Source organism: Cottoperca gobio, chromosome 6 (assembly GCF_900634415.1).
Source record: "Cottoperca gobio chromosome 6, fCotGob3.1, whole genome shotgun sequence".
Classification (NCBI taxonomy): Eukaryota; Metazoa; Chordata; class Actinopteri; order Perciformes; family Bovichtidae; genus Cottoperca; species Cottoperca gobio.
In genome coordinates, this window is record NC_041360.1 from 6195414 (window position 1) to 6214134 (window position 18721).

An 18721-nucleotide genomic window follows, 5' to 3' on the forward strand; every position below is an offset into this window, starting at 1 on the left:
GTCAATGTTACAATTAATCATGTTGTCAGAGGAGACATGACCAGCCTGTATTAGTTTGATGTATCAGTAGCATGACAGTGAAATATGGGTCTGTGGATTTTTTTCTCCATTATGTACAATAAATATTTCTTTTTTTGTGTGAAATTGAAAAAGAAAAGTTGTGGAGAGGATCATTTATATATAAATCCCAAAATACATTTATGAATACATCTCTGTAAATGTATTAATATTGAGACTGACTACATAACAAAAAAGCTGAAAACTGACTGCAACTACAGTCGCAGCGTTAATGTTATGCAATAACGTAGTTTGTCCCTGTGTACTTACCGTAGACAATTCAGAGAATACAGGAAGTCGTGAGTGGAAAAGCATCCTTAATATCCCACTCCAGGGGGAAAACGGTGCAAAAACGAGTGAGCGTTTTAGTTACAGTAACATTATCTTTAAACAAGTGCTTCGTTTATTTTCACACGTGTAACCAATAAACATTTTATTTTGAAAGTACTTTTCGGAAGCCTTATGTTAAGGTTAACGCATGTCTTGCACTTTTGACAGCAGGAGTGCGTATTTGTTTGCAAGTATTGTGTAATATAGACAGTGCGTAGACATCGGACAATGGCCTCCGATGGCGGAATTCAGATACCGAGCCATCTCCCGCTGCTGCTGACCCATGAAGGGGTGCTCCTCCCGGGCTCCACCGTCAGAATCAGCGTGGACTCTCCGCGGAACATGCAGCTGGTCAGCCAGCGGCTGTTGAAGGGGACTTCTCTGAAAAGCACAATCATAGGAGTGATTCCTAACACCAGAGACCCACAACAAGACACCGATGACCTCCCCACCTTGCATAAGTAATAAACGTTTAGCTATGTATCTGAATAGAGAGTAAACAGTTGAGTCATTTCCTGAGTTTGTTAAAGTGCTGTTGATGTTGTTTTGGAGGCGAGACATAGGCCTACCAGCTGACTGTACGGGATCCCCTTCAAACTTTAGGGGTCGCGAGATTTTATACAGGCAAATATGAAAGTATAAACACTAAAGTATTACATTTTCAGACTTCTCAAATCTGTGTAAACAACTTCTTCTGTATAAATGTGTGCTTGTGCTCTTGCCCAAAAGAGGGCAACTCGATGTTAGGTGTCTCCCATCAGCATGTAACAGAATGGTTTAAAATATGGTAGTTTATCTAACTACAAATACATTTATTTTATAAATTGTTTTTAATTTCATAGGTTAATGAAATAAAAAACTGCACACCGTTAGTGTAAGTTAACATAAAGCTCATGTCCTAAGTAGCCGTGTCCTAGTACTTGTACTCTGTGCAATGACAATAAAGTTAAATCTAATCTAATCTAATCTAATCCAAACCGTGTTTGTTTTACGGCTCTGGGTCGCCCCATCTCTGTGTGTCCCATTGTGTTATGCACAGTTTACATTTTTTGAAAGAAGTTGAATGTGTGATTTGTTCTAGAGAAGTCTACAGTTTAGCAGTGGCTCTGTAGTCAAGCACAGAGAGGTGGACTTCAACCTTTCACCTGCGGGCTACTAAGTAGCAATTGTTTGTCTATCTTTCAGCCACTGTTACTGGGGGGAAAAACTGCTATCTTGGGTAAGGCACTCAATTTGGTATCGTAGCATTGCACTGTGTTCTCCCACTGCTCATATATAGGGAGTTCAAATTGATGGATTAAAGGCTCCACAATGCATAGGGTGAATTTATGAATAGAAACAAAGAAGATAATCTGACAGCCCTGTCTTTGTGTTGTTATGGTAGACCACACTGTGGTGAAAGAGGGATTAAATGTTGGTTTTCCAATAAGCTTTCTACTTTAGACAGTACATATGTACATATGTCTATGATTTAGAGCCTCAGCACCTTCAGAAGGTTCCTCACATCAGCCATCATCCATGCATAACTGTAGTCATCTACTCTGGTGGTGGCTGCCAGTTCCACTTAACTTCACATTAAATCCAGGAATTTATGTTTCGCATTATGCAAATCCATAATCAGAAACATATTTTGCGGTGGAAGGGGGTTGTTGAGTCAGGCAACATTTCCGAAGCTGCTGGTTGGCGTATCGATGCATAACTACAAGTTGTACAATGTCCTGCTGTCGTGCACACCGACTGTAGCAACTCAAGCTGCTCAGTTGTTAAGAAACTATTGGAGCTGTGTTACACAAAAAGATTTCCTGAGTTTGGGTCAGTACTTGTGGAGTTCTCACCTCTAGCAAGTGTTTTGACCAATCGCGTGTCAGCGTAATACTGAGTCCCAGAGACTAAAGGACTGTTAATCTAGTTTGTCTTTTCTGGAAGTGTTTTCACTTTGCACCAAGTCAACGTGTGAATAAATCTGTGTCACTGCAAATAACGCTTTGAATCAGTTTTAATTACTTTCGTAAGTTTATTGGGTTCAGTGCACTATGTAGCACTGGCTTTTGACGTGAGACTCAATTAGAGACCACACACTACAGCCCACTCACTGATGAGTACAGAGTTGTTTGATCCAAATCAGCAGAGAGGTCCCGAGCAGATCAAGGTGTGAAGACTGAATCTGAACAAACTTGAAACAACCAGGGTACATTATCGTTTAGTACAAGATAATGCCACCACGAAGCTCAGAACAGGCCAAAGTGGCCGTGATCCATCCTCCAGTGAGGCGTCTGTCATCACCCACCTCCTCTGTCTCACTCTCACTTTCTCTCTGTCTGTCTCTCTGTAGAATTGGTACAGCGGGGATAGCAGTGCAGGTGGTGGGCAGCAACTGGCCAAAGCCCCATTACACCCTCCTCATCACCGGATTGTGCCGCTTTAGGGTGTCCAGTCTACTTAAGGAGCGACCCTTTGTCCTTGCAGAGGTAAACATGATTTTATATCAGACAAAAGTTTATTTAGGACCAACAATCCCATCATTGTGAGAATGTCTAACGGTTAAAGTTAAAGCTGCCCTGTGGGCGTACATGAGAGAAACAAAACTGGGACCCATTCATAGATAAATAGCACTACTAGGTCTGAACAGGGAACCTTTAATACTACTCATCCAGTGAAAGTGTATATATATATATATATATATATATATATATATATATATATATATAGATATATATATAAATATATATATATATATATATATATATATATATATATATATATATATTTATATGTATATATATATATATGTATATATGTATATATATATTTATATATATATGTATATATATATTTATATATATATATATATATGTATATATATATATATATATTTATATATATATATATATATATATATATATATATATATATATATATATATATATATATATATATATATATATATATATATATATATATATATATATATATATTCCGAATTAGGCCTTATTCAGAATGTAGCATTTTCCGACTGATATTGGATAGGCTGATATCAATCGGGTTTTAGGAGCATCGACATATATACAGTGCATTCGCCTCTTTGTGCATAGCTGTAAAGTGAAGAACACAGATTTGCAAAACTTCCAACTGCAGTTGGAAAATAAGGGAAATGGAAGTTATTTAAAGGTCGTGGCTGTAGGACGTAGGAGTATGTGAATGGCAATATTAGTGTAATATTCATATGTATTAACCATGTAAACAGCTTAGTAGAAATATTGTCTTTTTCGGAATGAGGCCAAATCCGGCATATTTTGTGCATGTAAATCTAGTCACTGTCAAAGTTGCATTCCTAATTTGGGGCGTCATTACTAATAGCGCCTTTTGTTATCGGCAATATCGGATCAAAAGCACCTGTCACTCAGTATTTCACAAATACAAATGTGGATGACTGCAATGTGTGCCTCTAATTGGAAAACATTTAAGGTGGAGCAGCTGGATAAACTGGAGCAGTACACGACCCCAGCAACAGAGGGGCTCACAGTGGAAGATGGAGAGCTGGGAGAGCTGTCCCACAAGTTCTACCAGGCGGCCGTACAGGTGTGTGCATTTCACAATTCACTGTCTGTTGTCCTAATCTTGTAGATAATGAAAACACGCTAAATCGTGTCTCCGTGCGTGTGTGTGTGTGTGTGTGTGTGTGTGTGTGTGTGTGTGTGTGTGTGTGTAGTTGTTAGGTATGTTGGACATGTCAGTTCCAGTGGTGGCTAAGTTCCGGCGTCTGTTGGACAGTCTGCCAAGAGAAACTCTACCTGATGTGGTAGCCTCCATGATCCGCACCTCAAACATGGAGAAACTGCAGGTGAAGTGTTTTTTGGTGCTTACAGCATCTTTCTAATTTTTCAGATGTAATATATTTGTATTTATTTACTTTGTAGAGAAATGAGTCGATCGCGGTGAAAATTGCAGTGCAGTGTTCCTGGTTCAGCGAGGGTGTATTGGTATAACTGTCCCAATCTTTTTTTGATGCTAGGAAAAAATCTCTAATACTACAACATTTAGTAGAGTGGGCTTAAGGGTTCAATGTGTAATTGCGAGCCATCTGCTCCAAAGAAACAGGGGTCAGTATTTCACATCTGAACTAGGTCCATACAATCTCTTATGTTTATGTTTTAGTAGTTTGGCATATTCATTGTATTCTAATTCTTTATATTGTGTATTGCATTTACTCCTGTGTAATGTCAGTCAGTCAGTCAGTCAGTCGGCAAGAATAATGGTGGTGATGGCCTAGTGGTACGGCTTCCAAATACAACACAAGAATGTTGTGAGTTCAATACCAGGGTGTCACCATTGTGCCCCTGAACAAGGCACTTAACCCTGAGTTGCTCCAGGGAGACTGTCCCTGTAGTTAATTCAATGTAAGTCGCTCTGGATAAGAGCGTCTGCTAAATGACAAAAAATTCAACCCAAACTGGTGAAAATCTGAGAGTCGGTCAAAAAACTCTGCTATTTTATAATCTTTACGTGGGACTAATCATCTGTGTTTACTGGGCACAGATGTTAACCGGGGCTGTAGTCCGTGTAATGTTACGTTAGTTTGTTAGTTAGACTAAATCCAAAGAAACTAGAAAACGACCCGCATACGAGCGCAGCTAGTCAGTTAGCTAACTTCAGTAGATATCTCTGCAACACATAAATTCTCTGCAACAGTTTAAATTCTGGCATATTTTACACATTAAACTTTTTAATGTAAACATTTTTTTTTAAAGTGAATGTATTCTGAACCCATGTTTTTGTTTCTCCATGTGCACTACAAAGGTCCTGGATGCGTTGACCTTGGAAGAGCGATTTAAGAAGGCTCTGCCCATGTTGACCAAACAGATAGAGGGACTAAAACTGCTGCAGAAAACCAGGAAGAAAAGTCCTGACAATGAGAAGAGGGTAACAAAACGTTTGCTTTTCTCCTTTTCCTTTCAACAATGCCAGTATTTATACAACCGCTCACCTCTCTGTGTTTCTGCTCAGGTGTTATCAGTTCGTAAAGGTGGAGTGTTCCCGGGCCGGCAGTTCAACCTGGATGAGGAAGATGAAGATGAGGATGGCGATGACACTGCGGCCTTGGAAAGGAAGGTCCACGGGGCAAAGATGCCTGAAGCTGCACATAAAGTTTGCCTCAAAGAGCTCAAGAGGTGACAAGTCCTGACATTGGTGTCCTAATTACTTCAGAAATGTTGCAATTTAAACAGTTGCAATTTAAAATGTGTCTTTATTTGCAGTAATTTGCTTGGCCAAACTGTACCTTTGACTGCACAGTTCTAAAAACAAATATATTTTCTGATGAAATAATGCCACATGCGGATACTTTTTCGGAACATGTTGGGAATTATTCATTTAAAAAAGGCTTTTATGAGAACAAAGCTTGTTTTTTGTTTACATAGAAGCCATTTGAAACCCTTTTGATCCTTTCAAATCATTACTCAGATGTGGTTTTGTCTTGAATATATAACCCTACTTCTCCGTTTAATACGTGATTTCGCTGATAAGTCTGGGTCCACAGTCTGCCCCGTGTTACATTTAATCTCATTCATATGTATATTTTCAGATTGAAAAAGATGCCTCAGTCCATGCCTGAGCATGCCCTGACCAGAAACTACTTGGATTTGATGGTAGAGCTGCCATGGAGCAAAAGCACCAAAGGTAAACAGCTGAAGTCCACAAGCTAAATATGTCGAATGCCTCAGATACTGCATGAGATCTCTAATACTACTTCAGTTAAAGTATTTTCACATGAATTCTGGACACTATCTGTAGAATCGGATCCGCACATTGTCTGGAGTTTCCCTTTCACACATGTAGCACGCAACGGCAGATTGTCCGTATCAGAAGTGTTCTCACTTACACGTCTGGGTAGAGCATGCAAGAGGTTACGTAGCCGCTTCAAAATTTGGTCATAAACAGCTGAGACTCTTGAAGTTCCTTGTCTGATTGCGCCGTCGGCCACAGATAATTGTCAATTGACTCTGTAGTTCAGCTCAGAGTGTTTTAGCACCTTTCAGCTCATGGTTTTGATTTTACGGCCCACAACTTTTACTCTTTTGGCTCAGTCTCACTGCTCATATGGTGTCACCAGCAGCAGCTGTTTTCAGCAAAAATTCTCTGACCTGTACTGTACAGCAAACAGGGAAAGTTAGCAACTAGCGAGGGAACAGAGTGAAGCATTTAACTTCTAAAGAGTCAGATATTTTACACAAAAGTTGGTGAAGCCGAGCAGAGCTGAAAGGAGAGTGACTATTAGATTTACATCCATCATCTGGTGCACTACAGAGGATTTTCAAATCTTTACTGATTTTGAAAACGTGGAACACAACAGACATCATTTGCAGATTTCACCGTGTTTATTTTAATTTGAGACGTAGGACTTTGCTTTATACTAAATTATTCCAGATAGACCTGAGATCTCACAGAAACTCACGTGATCAAAATTTAGCGGTGTTGCAGAAAACTTAAGATAATGCTATTCACGTCGCAGTCACCAAGATGTTCAAATGTAACAGAGTCGTAAATATCAAATTCAAAATTGGGGAGACTGATCCAGCCATTAACATTAAGATGTCTGTAAACCCCTCACACTACAGGATTATTTAGGCAGATAATCTGTACAGACCAGCCTTGACTCGGGGGCGTCCCCACGATTTTCAGGAGGGGCGAATCTGACCCAAAATTTGCCCAAATATCCTCTGGTGTGGCGCCATCATAATGTTGCTCCGGATTAGCAAAAAAAGGCAACTGTTTTCTAAAAGGTGATAATATGTCCGTGTTGTGTTTACAGAGTGTTCTGCTGCCCCTTACAGTGAAACACATCAGTTAATGCAGCTTTAACCTAAAAGTCTCACATCCTGTATCTTCCCCCGAACAGAAGGTACAGTGAACCATACAAAGAGATGTGTTTGTGCTGGCTAGTCAGAATATGAGGCTTACTGCCAATACATTTAAAACATTGACACTATAATATATTTGTGTTAGACTACTGATCGCAGACGGCCTCAATAACGAATAACCTCAGATCAGCGACTTCAGCACAGGGTTAATTTAGTTGCAGGGTCAGAGGTCATAGCCAAAGTATTTCCTATGGGAGGATTGATCTAAGGACAGAGGGTGTCGTATCCTGTACAGTCTGTAAAGCACACTGAGACAAATGTATAATTTGTGATATTGTGCTATATAAATAAATTTGATTTGATTGACTGTCCTGTAATCTTCTTCTATCTCACTTTCTCTAGTTAGTCACTCATTTCTGTAGCTCCTACATCACTGTCTCACCTTCACTAACTTAGATGTTTTCTCTTTCTTCTCATCGCACACACACACACACACACACACACACACACACACACACACACACACACACACACACACACACACACACACACACACACACACACACACACACACACACACACACTTTAGACTGCCTGGACATCCAAGCCGCTCGCACTCTATTGGACAACGATCACTATGCCATGAATAAGCTGAAGAGACGCGTGCTGGAGTATCTGGCTGTGAGACAGCTGAAGACTTCCCTGAAGGTGCGTCTCATAGATCGCTGTCACAACGCGTCACATCTTTTATTTGTGAATTTAATGCTGCTGTTTTGTCTTTAGGGACCTATCCTCTGCTTTGTGGGGCCGCCAGGAGTCGGTAAGACCAGTGTGGGACGCTCCATAGCCAGGACTCTAGGCAGAGAGTTTCACCGCATCGCTTTGGGAGGCATCTGTGACCAGTCTGACATCCGAGGACACAGGTACAGTGTCTTTAGAAAATCATCATACCCCTTTGAAATAGTCACTTTATTTGTCGTACAGCCTGAAATCAAAACCCATAAAAAAGGCTTTTCCTTCTTTATTTACAAATGTAGCCTTGCAACATCAAACTAATAAAAAAAGGCGACAGTTCTGAAAATGAATAAAAAATGAAAAACTAGAATAACAGGGTTGGAAAAGTCATCAGTCCCCTGATTTAATACTTCGTAGGGCCACTTTTTGCTGCAATTATAGCCATCAATCTATTTCTATCTACTAGCTTTGCACACCTAGATTGGGGAATATTTGCACATTATTTGTTGCAGAATTGTTCGAGTTCAGTCAAATTCCGTGGTGAGCGGCGATGGACTGCTCTCTTCAAGTCCATCCAAAGATGTTCTATTGGATTTAAGTCAGGGCTCTGACTTGGCCACTCAAGGACATTCACCTTCCTATCCTTAAACTACTGCGTTGTTCTTTTGGCGGTATGTTTAAGATCGTTGTTGTGTTGGAAGGTGAATGACCTGCCCATCTTCAGCTGTCTAGCAGAAGGATGCAGGTTTTCCTCAAGAATGTGGGTGAACTTGGCAGCATCTATTTTCCCTTCAATCCTGACCAAGTGCCCAGTCCCTGCTGAAGAGAAACATCCCCACAACATGATGTTGCCACCACCATGCTTCACAGTAGGTATGGTGCGTTTTGGGTTTCGGCCTCTTGGTAGCTTCTCCTGACTCCGTCATCCAGTTTAGACGGACGGCCTTATCTAGGCTTGGTGTTGGTGGTGCCATACACTTTCCACTTCTTAAAGATGCTCTGAACAGTACTCAGAGGGAGAGCTAAACCCTTTGAAATTCTTTTGTAGCCTTCACCTAACTTGTGCCTTCCTACAACTTTATCCTGGAGGCCTTTTGAAAGCACCTTTCCAACCATGGTGAAATGTAGTGGAATGCTCAAGAAACAGCTGGTTTGATTCTGAAGTAATCAAAATCACTTCAATGGATGTCCGGTGGGGGGCAGTTAGCCTGGTGTTTGATCTGGAAGTTGATTGATTGCACCTGAGCAAGTTTATAATGGTATACTCTAAGGCAGGGGGTCTTCAACGTTTTTCAGGCCAAGGACCCCCTACTGTATATATTGTATAGAAGAGGCTTGAAGAGGTCCGTGCAACGGGGGGGGGGTATTTTAGTTCATCCATCTCCTTTCCTCCACTCTGTCTCTGAGTGTAGGTGTGTGTCGCCGCCCTTCGCGAAGTACAGCGGAGGAGGGAATGTGAATGGCAAAGCAAAAAAAAAAAAATCTACAAACAATTTTGCGACCCCCCCTACAGTACCTCCACGGACCCCCTGTTGAAGACCTATGCTCTAAGGGGCTGATTACTTATCCAAACCAGGTATTTCAGTAATTCATTTTTAATAATTGTCCAGACAAATTGTTTGTTATTTTTTGCTTTGGTGGTGATGGCCTAGTGGTCTGGTGGTACGTTCAATACCAGGGCTGCCACCATTGTGGCCCTGAGCCCTGAGTAGCTCCAGGGGGACTGTCCCTGTAGTTAGTTCGCTGTAAGTCGCTCTGGATAAGAGCGTCTGCTAAATGACCTGTAAGGTGATATAATGTGTACATGCAGCTCAAAAAAGTTATATTTAATTTATTTTTATTTCCAGGGTGTAATGTGTGTAAGATTTTCACAGGGTATGATTACTTTCTATATGCACTGTATCACTCTACTGGAGAGTCTGTAACAGCAGAGGTCTTATGAGTACAGTGTAGATGGTGAGTTTTGTGGAGCAGAGGGGTGGAGTTTCTCTACACAGGTTGAGGTCAGTCTGGCACACATGCATATAAATATGTTCTGAGACATCTCGAAGACAAGAATTCCTGGACTGGTTAAAGGAGATTTATATTTTGAAAACTCGATTTACTGCAGGTTGGTCTTTGTTCTAGAGCAGCATGTGATTCTGCAAGCTGGTTGCAGGACAAGGATAACTGAAACATCGGTGTTCCCTACTAGCAATTTAAATATATTGTTTGGATGGTGGATCTTATATTTGCTCTGTTGATGTGTGTTGGAGTATTTGGGTTACATTTCAAACGTGATCATAACACTGACAAAAAAGGAGACAAATTAAGCTAATTTTATTCTAATTTCTTTCAAGTTTTTTCTTAGATGACTCCTGATCTAGTATTTTTTTTTTTTTTTCTCATCCAGATGAGAAACATGTGTCCGGCATACCAACAGCAGGAGTGCAAGGGAGAAAGATTTAAAAGATCTTCAAGGGTCAATTATTCAATTTGTTCAACTAAATAATCTGACAGGTAGACAGAAATCTGAATCTGAAATCTCGCAAATGCTTGAGACGTGTTTGCATTTGTCACAGAGATCTTTGTGTCTGCATTCCCTTATTATTGTTGAGTATTGTATTATTAACGCAACACATACTTCTGGAATAAGTCGATAACGGCGTGACCGTGCTATAAAAGACAAAAAAGAATGTAGACATGAGATTCAACTTCACACTTCTGTTGTCAGTAGTTCAAAGGTAGTAGTTCATTTCTCCCAGGCGCACATATGTAGGGAGCATGCCCGGCCGCATCATTAACGGTCTGAAGACGGTAGCAGTCAATAATCCTGTGTTCCTACTGGACGAGGTGGACAAACTGGGGAAGAGCCTGCAAGGAGACCCTGCAGCTGCACTGCTAGAGGTAAGCGTTGTTCCTCTCTCAGATGACTTGTGTGTTAGTATCAAATATCAGTATTTAATTCTTCAACTTAACCTGCTAATTAACCCTAACCTTTGCTAATGACCATTTGTTTTACTTTCTCCCCTTTTTACTTATTTATTATTTTTTTACCTCTGCCAAAGGGGAGGTCATTTCTCGGCTGGGTTAGTCTTTTTGTTTGTCTGTCAGCAGAATTAGAAAAAAAAACTACTAAAAACAGAGTTTCATGAAACTTGGAAGAGTGTAGCTCGGACCATGGAAGAACCCGTTACATTTTGGAGCGGACACACACATTATGTTTCACTCTCGTTGACATTGCGGCCATTTGTGCTGCATTCATGTGATGTCGGAAGAATCTGGGAAACAGATATCACTGTTTTGTTTAAATGCCTTGTGCAATGCATTAGATATAGAAATGGGTGACAGCTTCATGTGCATAAGGTTCTCCATCAAACTCATGATAGAAAGGCCAGACTGTCCAAGATCTACCCTAATGTAAACAAATGATGTGATCGCCGTCGCACAGAAAGATATTCAAACCATGTTTGTTGTCAAATGTTTGTGAGAAATGTTCTGTTTCTCAAATAGAAATATTGAATTCAATATAATTTAGCATAGCTTAAGTTCATTTCTGTTTAGTTTACCTCTTTTATGGGCCCAGAACTTAATTTCCTAATTGTGTTCATAATATGTTACGTTCAATAAAACGCTCTGAGCCATAAGATACATCTTCTTTGTAGCGTCCTTGTTGTTTCCACATTACGACCTGAACACACCGTATTGTAACTGGGTAGTCGCTTTAACGCTTTTCAAAAGATTCAACAAAACAAGTTTAACGTAAAAACAAACTAAATGAGAGGAATTAAATTAAGTTTGATTAAACACTAAAAACTCACAAACTGAAACGTTCTCTATCTGTTCCCTCAGGTCCTGGACCCCGAGCAGAACCACAGCTTCACAGACCATTACCTCAATGTGGCCTTTGACCTCTCCCAAGTGCTCTTTATTGCCACTGCAAACACCACAGCGACCATTCCCCCGGCGCTGCTGGACAGGATGGAGGTGCTGCAGGTACCAGGTGGGTTTAGGTGCTCTCGGGAATGATCTCGCCACTTTGCATTTGATCTCGGAGCCAAACTCTTGCTCTGGCGACGTAACTACCGTAATTTTCGGACTATAAGACGCACCTGACTATAAGCCGCAGAAGCTAAATTGACTGATGTGTACATATATAAGCCGCACTGGACTATAAGCCGCAGGTTTTTTAATATTTAATTACCATATGTAAGGGTTCGTGCACAGAGGGGATTCATTAATCCTCATCTTCGTCTTCTTCCTGCGTACTAAAACCACCAAAGTCCTCATCTTCAGTGTCGGAAACGAACAGGCTCAGGGTGGCTTCGTCAGCCACTCTCCTCTCTCTTTCGATGTCGCTCTCAAAACCAACGAACTCCTCTTCGTCACTGTCGGAATCGAACAGCCCCTGAAAGGCCTCAGCTGTGGCGGCGTCCTCCTCTTCATCACGCAGCATTCCAGCCTTTCGGAACCCGTTGGTGATCGTGGATGTTTTAACACTCCTCCACGCTGTCAGGATCCACTCGCAAACTTGAGCGAAAGTTGCTTTTCGCATGCGACCAGTTTTGGTGAATGATTTATCGCCACTAGTCATCCACGCCTCCCACTGAACAAACTGTCTCGCTCTCGTAATGTCCGTCTGTCTCTCGTACCACTCGCGGTTCCACTTTTACTTTTGCGCGCTCTTTTCAGGCATCCGGTGGACTGTAACCTGTAAAATCCATAGATTTAGGAATTCCCCGAGTGGCCGTTAGCTGTAAAAATCCATAGATTAGCCGCACCGTTATATAAGCCGCAGGGTCGAAAAATGGGGGAAAAGTTGCGACTTATAGTCCGGAAATTACGGTAATCCAAAGCAGAGTGCACCTGTACAATTGAACTTTCTTTGTAGTTAGGAAATAAATAAAGATGCTTCGTATCCAATCACAATTTGTTGCATAAAAACATGCATACCCAACAATTTATTGCTGATGAGGTCATTTATAGGTTACCGATGTACTACTATTACATATAACGACAATGAATGTTATTTAATTACTTACTTCAAAGGACCGGTCAGATGGAGCGTGTTTTAGCAGCCTGGGGCGGCTTTTTATGCCTTAGCGCCGGCCTCGTCCGGACAATATCTTTGTCGTTTTCTGCAATTGAAATACTTACTACTTTTAAACGGTTAATCGTGAGTCCGACTATGTTGTCGATAATAAGAGTGCAATGCTAAATCGGTGGAGTGTATTTTTTATGTAATTAGATAGTATGATTTACTATTTTGGAGAGGAATGATTTGTGTGTGTGTGTGTGTGTGTGTGTGTGTGTGTGTGTGTGTGTGTGTGTGTGTGTGTGTGTGTGTGTGTGTGTGTGTGTCAGGCTACACTCAGGAGGAGAAGGTGGAGATAGCTCACCGACACCTGATCCCAAACCAGCTGGAGCAGGCATGGATTAACACCTCAACAGCTGCATATACCACAGGATACCACACAGGATATCATCAGCAGGTAAACACAAACGCATGCTGGAAAAAAAACAACCCTGGGCAAAATGAGAAAAGGACACTTACTGAATAACATCAGTGTGTTATTTGTCATGTGGTTTAGCGAATGTTTGTTTTAAATGTTGACCAGTACTTCTCTGGCTGGGAGACTTTTTCATGAGAGAGAACATCTTTCAACCAGATGTATGAGTGCAGCCTCATTTGTCTGCAAGCATCTGCCTGAAACAGACACTGTGAAGATCTATTATCGTGTCTGACACCATGAAATCTGCTCCAGTGCAGATTCTTTGTGGATTGTAGAATGTTATAAAACAGCTAACTGTGATTGCTGCAAAAAATATTGTTTTCAGTTGGTCTGTTTTGGATGGATTGCTTAAGCTTTTGGTCAGAAAATAGTGAAAAATCACAATTGTTTTAGAGTCCAATGTGACATTTCTAGATAAATCCAGATGCATTCAAGTTATAGTGAATCCTGACAGAGGCTGGAAACAGTCAAATTATCTGTGAACTGACCAGTCTATTCATCAGTGTGCCTTTCAAGCTGTCGGGCATGTTTAAAAAATAAATCTGCAAACATGGAGTCTTCTCAGATGGTAAGCAGTATGCTGCCTGCAGACCTGCAGAGCCTCCGTACAACACTCGCCGCCCTCCAGTCTGGTTACTATAGTAACAGCCAACAGCACATAGATTGGTGCTCATCCTTCAAAGGATACTTCGGATGTTTACTGGCTAGATCTCATTAAAAAAAAATAAGAGAAGAAGAAACAGAAGCGTTTTGGTGTTAAGTGGAGTGAAGGATTTAGAAAAACCAGGCAGGTTAACAAAGTTTCCTCACATGCTGTATGAGATGTCAGATTTGCCAGGACTTCAGGTATTTGAGCATGTAAATGCAGTTCAGTTTGAATAGGTCATTTCTATTTGTCTTTTTTTCCATGTGTGGCACTACATTTGCAGGTCAAACCAAGATGACCGACAATAGCGGCTTGTTTAAAATAAGCTGTTTGTCTACGTTTTGTGTTCCTGATCTCTACCCACGTTTTTAGTTACACTCGTGAGGCGGGGGTGCGCTCCCTAGAGAGGAAGTTTGGGGCGATCTGCCGAGCCGTGGCTGTGAAGGTCGCTGAAGGTCACCGAGTCACTAAGACGGTGGCTTTGACCCCCGAGGGACCAACACAACAGGGGGGTAAGAGCCTGAGCTGGCTGTTTTCTGTCTGTGTCTCTGTGGGCTCGGTTCAGACCTGCACTCTCATTCACAATAAGACACCTACTGACACATGTACATACTTGCATACGTTAAAGTTAATTAATATGAATTAAATGATGCACTTTTGGTATTTTTCAACCTGGGCCCCGTACAAAGCTTCACATAAATGACTTAAAACAGAACAGTTTCACATAACATTGCAGCCCACTTGAAAAATACCTTAGTTTCCCAAAAAAATGTCAAAAAGGCTTCCCAGTGTCCAGCAGGACCAGGGCAGCAGGCGCAGCCACGATTCATGATCCAGACAATGTGGCAACCTGCCACATGAGACACAGAAACTCCGGGGATGATACCCCGGAGTAGTAACATACTCAGCCATGAGTGCACCTCGTTTACAAAATGCTTTTTACTGCAGAACAGTTTCATCCTCGCTTCCTCAACTTGGCATTGGCTGTGATAAACATTGCATACTAACATACTATTCTTTCTCATTTTTGACATAAAATTGAGTACGTAGTGCGTTCCAACTGCAAAATGTGTGGATTTTGTGTGTGCCAGAAATGCATGGGTATATTAGATTAGCAAGAATTTCTGAGTATGAGACGTGAGCTTACTGGACTCCACTGCTCCAAAATGCATTTCAGCTCTTCAGACTGAGACAGCCGCTTTAAATGTTAAAATATTTACGAATGATGTTGAGTGACGTTAAGGCACTGTTAATTATTATCTTCCATTTGTTTAAATCTTTTATTCCTGGTCATTAATACCAAATATTCTTTCTTTTTCAGAATGTTAACCCTTTTAGTGCCAGTTTGTTTACATAGTGCTACAAAAACCAACAGCATACGTTTTATTTTTTATTATTTTATGTACTATACAAAATGCTAGGGGGAATTTTTTTATTTTCCCAGTCTGGGATATGTCGATGATTAGCAACAACATTACATCAAACGCATAATACAGCAGCAATAACCCATTGGGCAAACATGGGAAATGGCTCAATCGGCTCAATCAAAGCCACGTCTCGAGATTGAAAGCCTGATATAATAGGATGCATGATATTGTGCTGTAATGGCCGGTGGGATCACAGATAGCAGTTTCAATGCGGACAATTTTGTCCTTAAGGGTCTGAGGGTATTTTGGCTGCACAATTGATCATAGACTTATTACAGGAGGGTTTAGGAAAGAGGGAGAAAGGGCGGGAACAGAGCTGAGGATAAACACAGTATATCAGCAAGTGGTTTTGTGCTGCTTTGTAGAAAGCCCTCTGTGTTGCCAGGTAACTGATGTCACGGACAAACAGTGGTTAGCGTGCGAGCCTGCGTTTGTGCGTGCAAAAGATGTGTGTTCTTGTGCATATATTTGACCTTTTCTCCAAGGAGATAGTATGTGAGTGTGTGTGTGTGTGTGTGTGTGTGTGTGTGTGTGTTTATAGTTCATAGTTCCACTGTTTGATCTATATCTACAGCATGTGTTTAATTTGCTGTGCATCTTTGTTCAATGTCAGTGTGTGTGCACATCAGTGTGTGTGTAGCTGCTGAATTTCTTAGTTGCAGCTGTTATGAATGAGAAACATTTTTCCTCTAATCATTTTCATATGTGCTCAGACAAGGCAGCGCCGCCAGAGATGCCCATAGTGATCGACCACGTCGCCCTGAGAGACATCCTTGGACATGCTCTGTTTGAAATGGAGGTGAGCAGGACCAAACCACACCTGTGACCTCCAAATACATACATTTATTTCTTCCTGTCTAAATTTCTGCACGACTCTCATGAATATAAAGGCAGCATGTGAAGATGTCTCACAGCTCCACAGCAGCTGCTGTACATAAAGTGAGAATAATGCAGCAGCTACTTGATGTCGTCATACAGCTTAATGTGTCCGTTTGTCCCCCGAGGCCTTTTCTCTTTTTCTCCACCCCTCTTTTCTTTGTTCACCTCCCTCTCCACTTCTCTCACCCTCCTTAACTGTGAGGTCATTTTGGCGTTGTGTTTCACATTTATTCCTGAATATTTGAAGAGGATAAACCCTCCTTGAAGTTTTTCTGTTTTATCTTCACATTGTTCCACCAACTACAGCTTTACAGATGGTGTGATGGTGTGATGGTGTGTGGTGTGTGTGTGTGTGTGTGTGTGTGTGTGTGGGTGTGGGTGTGTGTGTTGGAAGGTGTCTGAGAGGCTCACCCTGCCTGGTGTGGCTGTGGGCCTGGCCTGGACGCCCCTCGGTGGAGAGATCCTGTTTGTGGAAGCCAGTCGAATGGAGGGAGAAGGTCAGCTCACTCTGACCGGTCAGCTGGGAGACGTTATGAAAGAATCCGCCCATCTGGCTATCAGCTGGCTCAGAGCAAACGCTAAAACCTACCAGCTTACCAACAGTGAGTTCACACACATACACGCCTTTACAGAAATACAAATAACCCACAACACGGTGTGAAACAGGCTCATTAACATGCAGCTGACATTTGCGTGGGTTTGAACAGTGGTGGGGGGGCCAGACCCACTTGAAGGGACAGACATCCACCTCCACTTCCCCGCTGGAGCTGTCACCAAGGACGGCCCCTCTGCAGGTGTTACCATAGTGACCTGCCTAGCCTCGCTGTTCAGTGGCCGATTGGTCCGATCAGACGTTGCCATGACGGGAGAGATCACGCTAAGAGGGCTGGTGCTGCCGGTGAGTTCTCGCGTTTCAACACATATTTAAAATACGGTATAAATAAGTCTTTCCAGTTGGAACACACCGGATTGGTCTGTTTCCCTCAGGTGGGCGGGATCAAGGACAAGGTCCTGGCGGCTCACAGGGCGGGAGTGAAGCGCGTCATCCTCCCGAAACGCAACGAGAAGGACCTGGAGGAGCTCCCCGCTAACGTCCGAGCCAAACTCGACTTTGTTACAGCCGCAAACCTGGACGAGGTGCTGAACGCTGCCTTTGACGGAGGCTTTCCAGGGACAGACAGCACGCACACACAGCCTCAGCTGATCAGCAAACTGTAACACACTGATGAAAACACACTGATAAACACAGACACACAGACACACACACACACAGACTCCCAACAGAGAGCGTGTCATCAACTTTGACTTTGTAGCGTGTAAAGAGTCCGTGTGCACAGCGGTTGTCCTGACAAGTCATGTTGATCTATTCGCTGTTGAGTTTTTCATGTTGAAAGGATACGGAAGAATGTTTGGGGAAAAACAAGAGGGAAAAGATTTTTTATTTTATTTTGCATTTCGTGAACAAAGCCGAAGTTTCAGTATATGTGCTAACGCTAGTCGTTTGATTTATTCTGACTGACTTTTGTTCCCCAAATAATATTTAAATTTCATTCCAAACATTTCGACTTTATTAGTAACATTCAACTTTATTCCTGAAATGCAAAATAACATTTAAAAAATCCCCCCTGGCCCTAATACTCTTCCGTACAAAGATTATTATTTTATTAAGTGCTACAATTCAGTCGAGTCGAGCCCTGTAGGATAATTCAGTTTACAAGTGCACAACAACTTTGTTCTGGGAAGTTATAAAAGTAATGCTGTAAATCACAAACAGCTTTTCACAGTCTAGTCACGTCCCCACTGAGTGCTGTCATGTTGGAGCATTTGTATTATATTAACAGTACTGCTGTTGCCAAGTCGAATAACTGAGCTTATTAATGCATTAACACATTGCTTGGCACATGCAACTCCTGTGGATTGTTAGTTTGTGCTGAAAAGTAAAGGCAAAGCAGTCTGCTGCGATGGTTTGTGCATGTGGTGATAACGAATGACTGTGTTTAATCACACATTGTGATCCAGTGTCGGATTTCAGCTAATTGCTGGATGTTTTAGCAGTTCTTGTAAATACAGATTTTGAAATGTATGAGCTGTACAATTTTTAGAACTACTGACATGAAAAGACTGCGTTTAGTTTGGTCCTACAGGATGTATACTGAGGCCCTGCCCGAGTGTGGAAACAATTTGTCTGGAAAAACATTCTTATGACAGAATCCAAATTTTTCTGACTAAATGTAGAAGAAGGTGGTTGGAGCAGTAATAACTGTATACATCAATAAATAACATTGCTAGTTGACATGA

The 18721-nt window shown here is 41.6% G+C and overlaps 1 protein-coding gene across 1 annotated transcript; it reads left to right on the forward strand.

Moving 5' to 3' along the window:
* Positions 1 to 359: 359 nt before the first annotated feature.
* Positions 360 to 18721, forward strand: lonp2 (lon peptidase 2, peroxisomal). The gene is given in 18 exon segments (XM_029434114.1): positions 360 to 848; positions 2720 to 2855; positions 3853 to 3966; positions 4097 to 4228; positions 5185 to 5307; positions 5392 to 5555; positions 5969 to 6063; positions 7834 to 7952; positions 8028 to 8167; positions 10724 to 10865; positions 11811 to 11961; positions 13323 to 13387; positions 13389 to 13450; positions 14490 to 14629; positions 16258 to 16343; positions 16818 to 17025; positions 17131 to 17321; positions 17411 to 18721. Coding segments are annotated over 18 exon segments (2532 nt in total). The 5' UTR covers positions 360 to 615; the 3' UTR covers positions 17642 to 18721.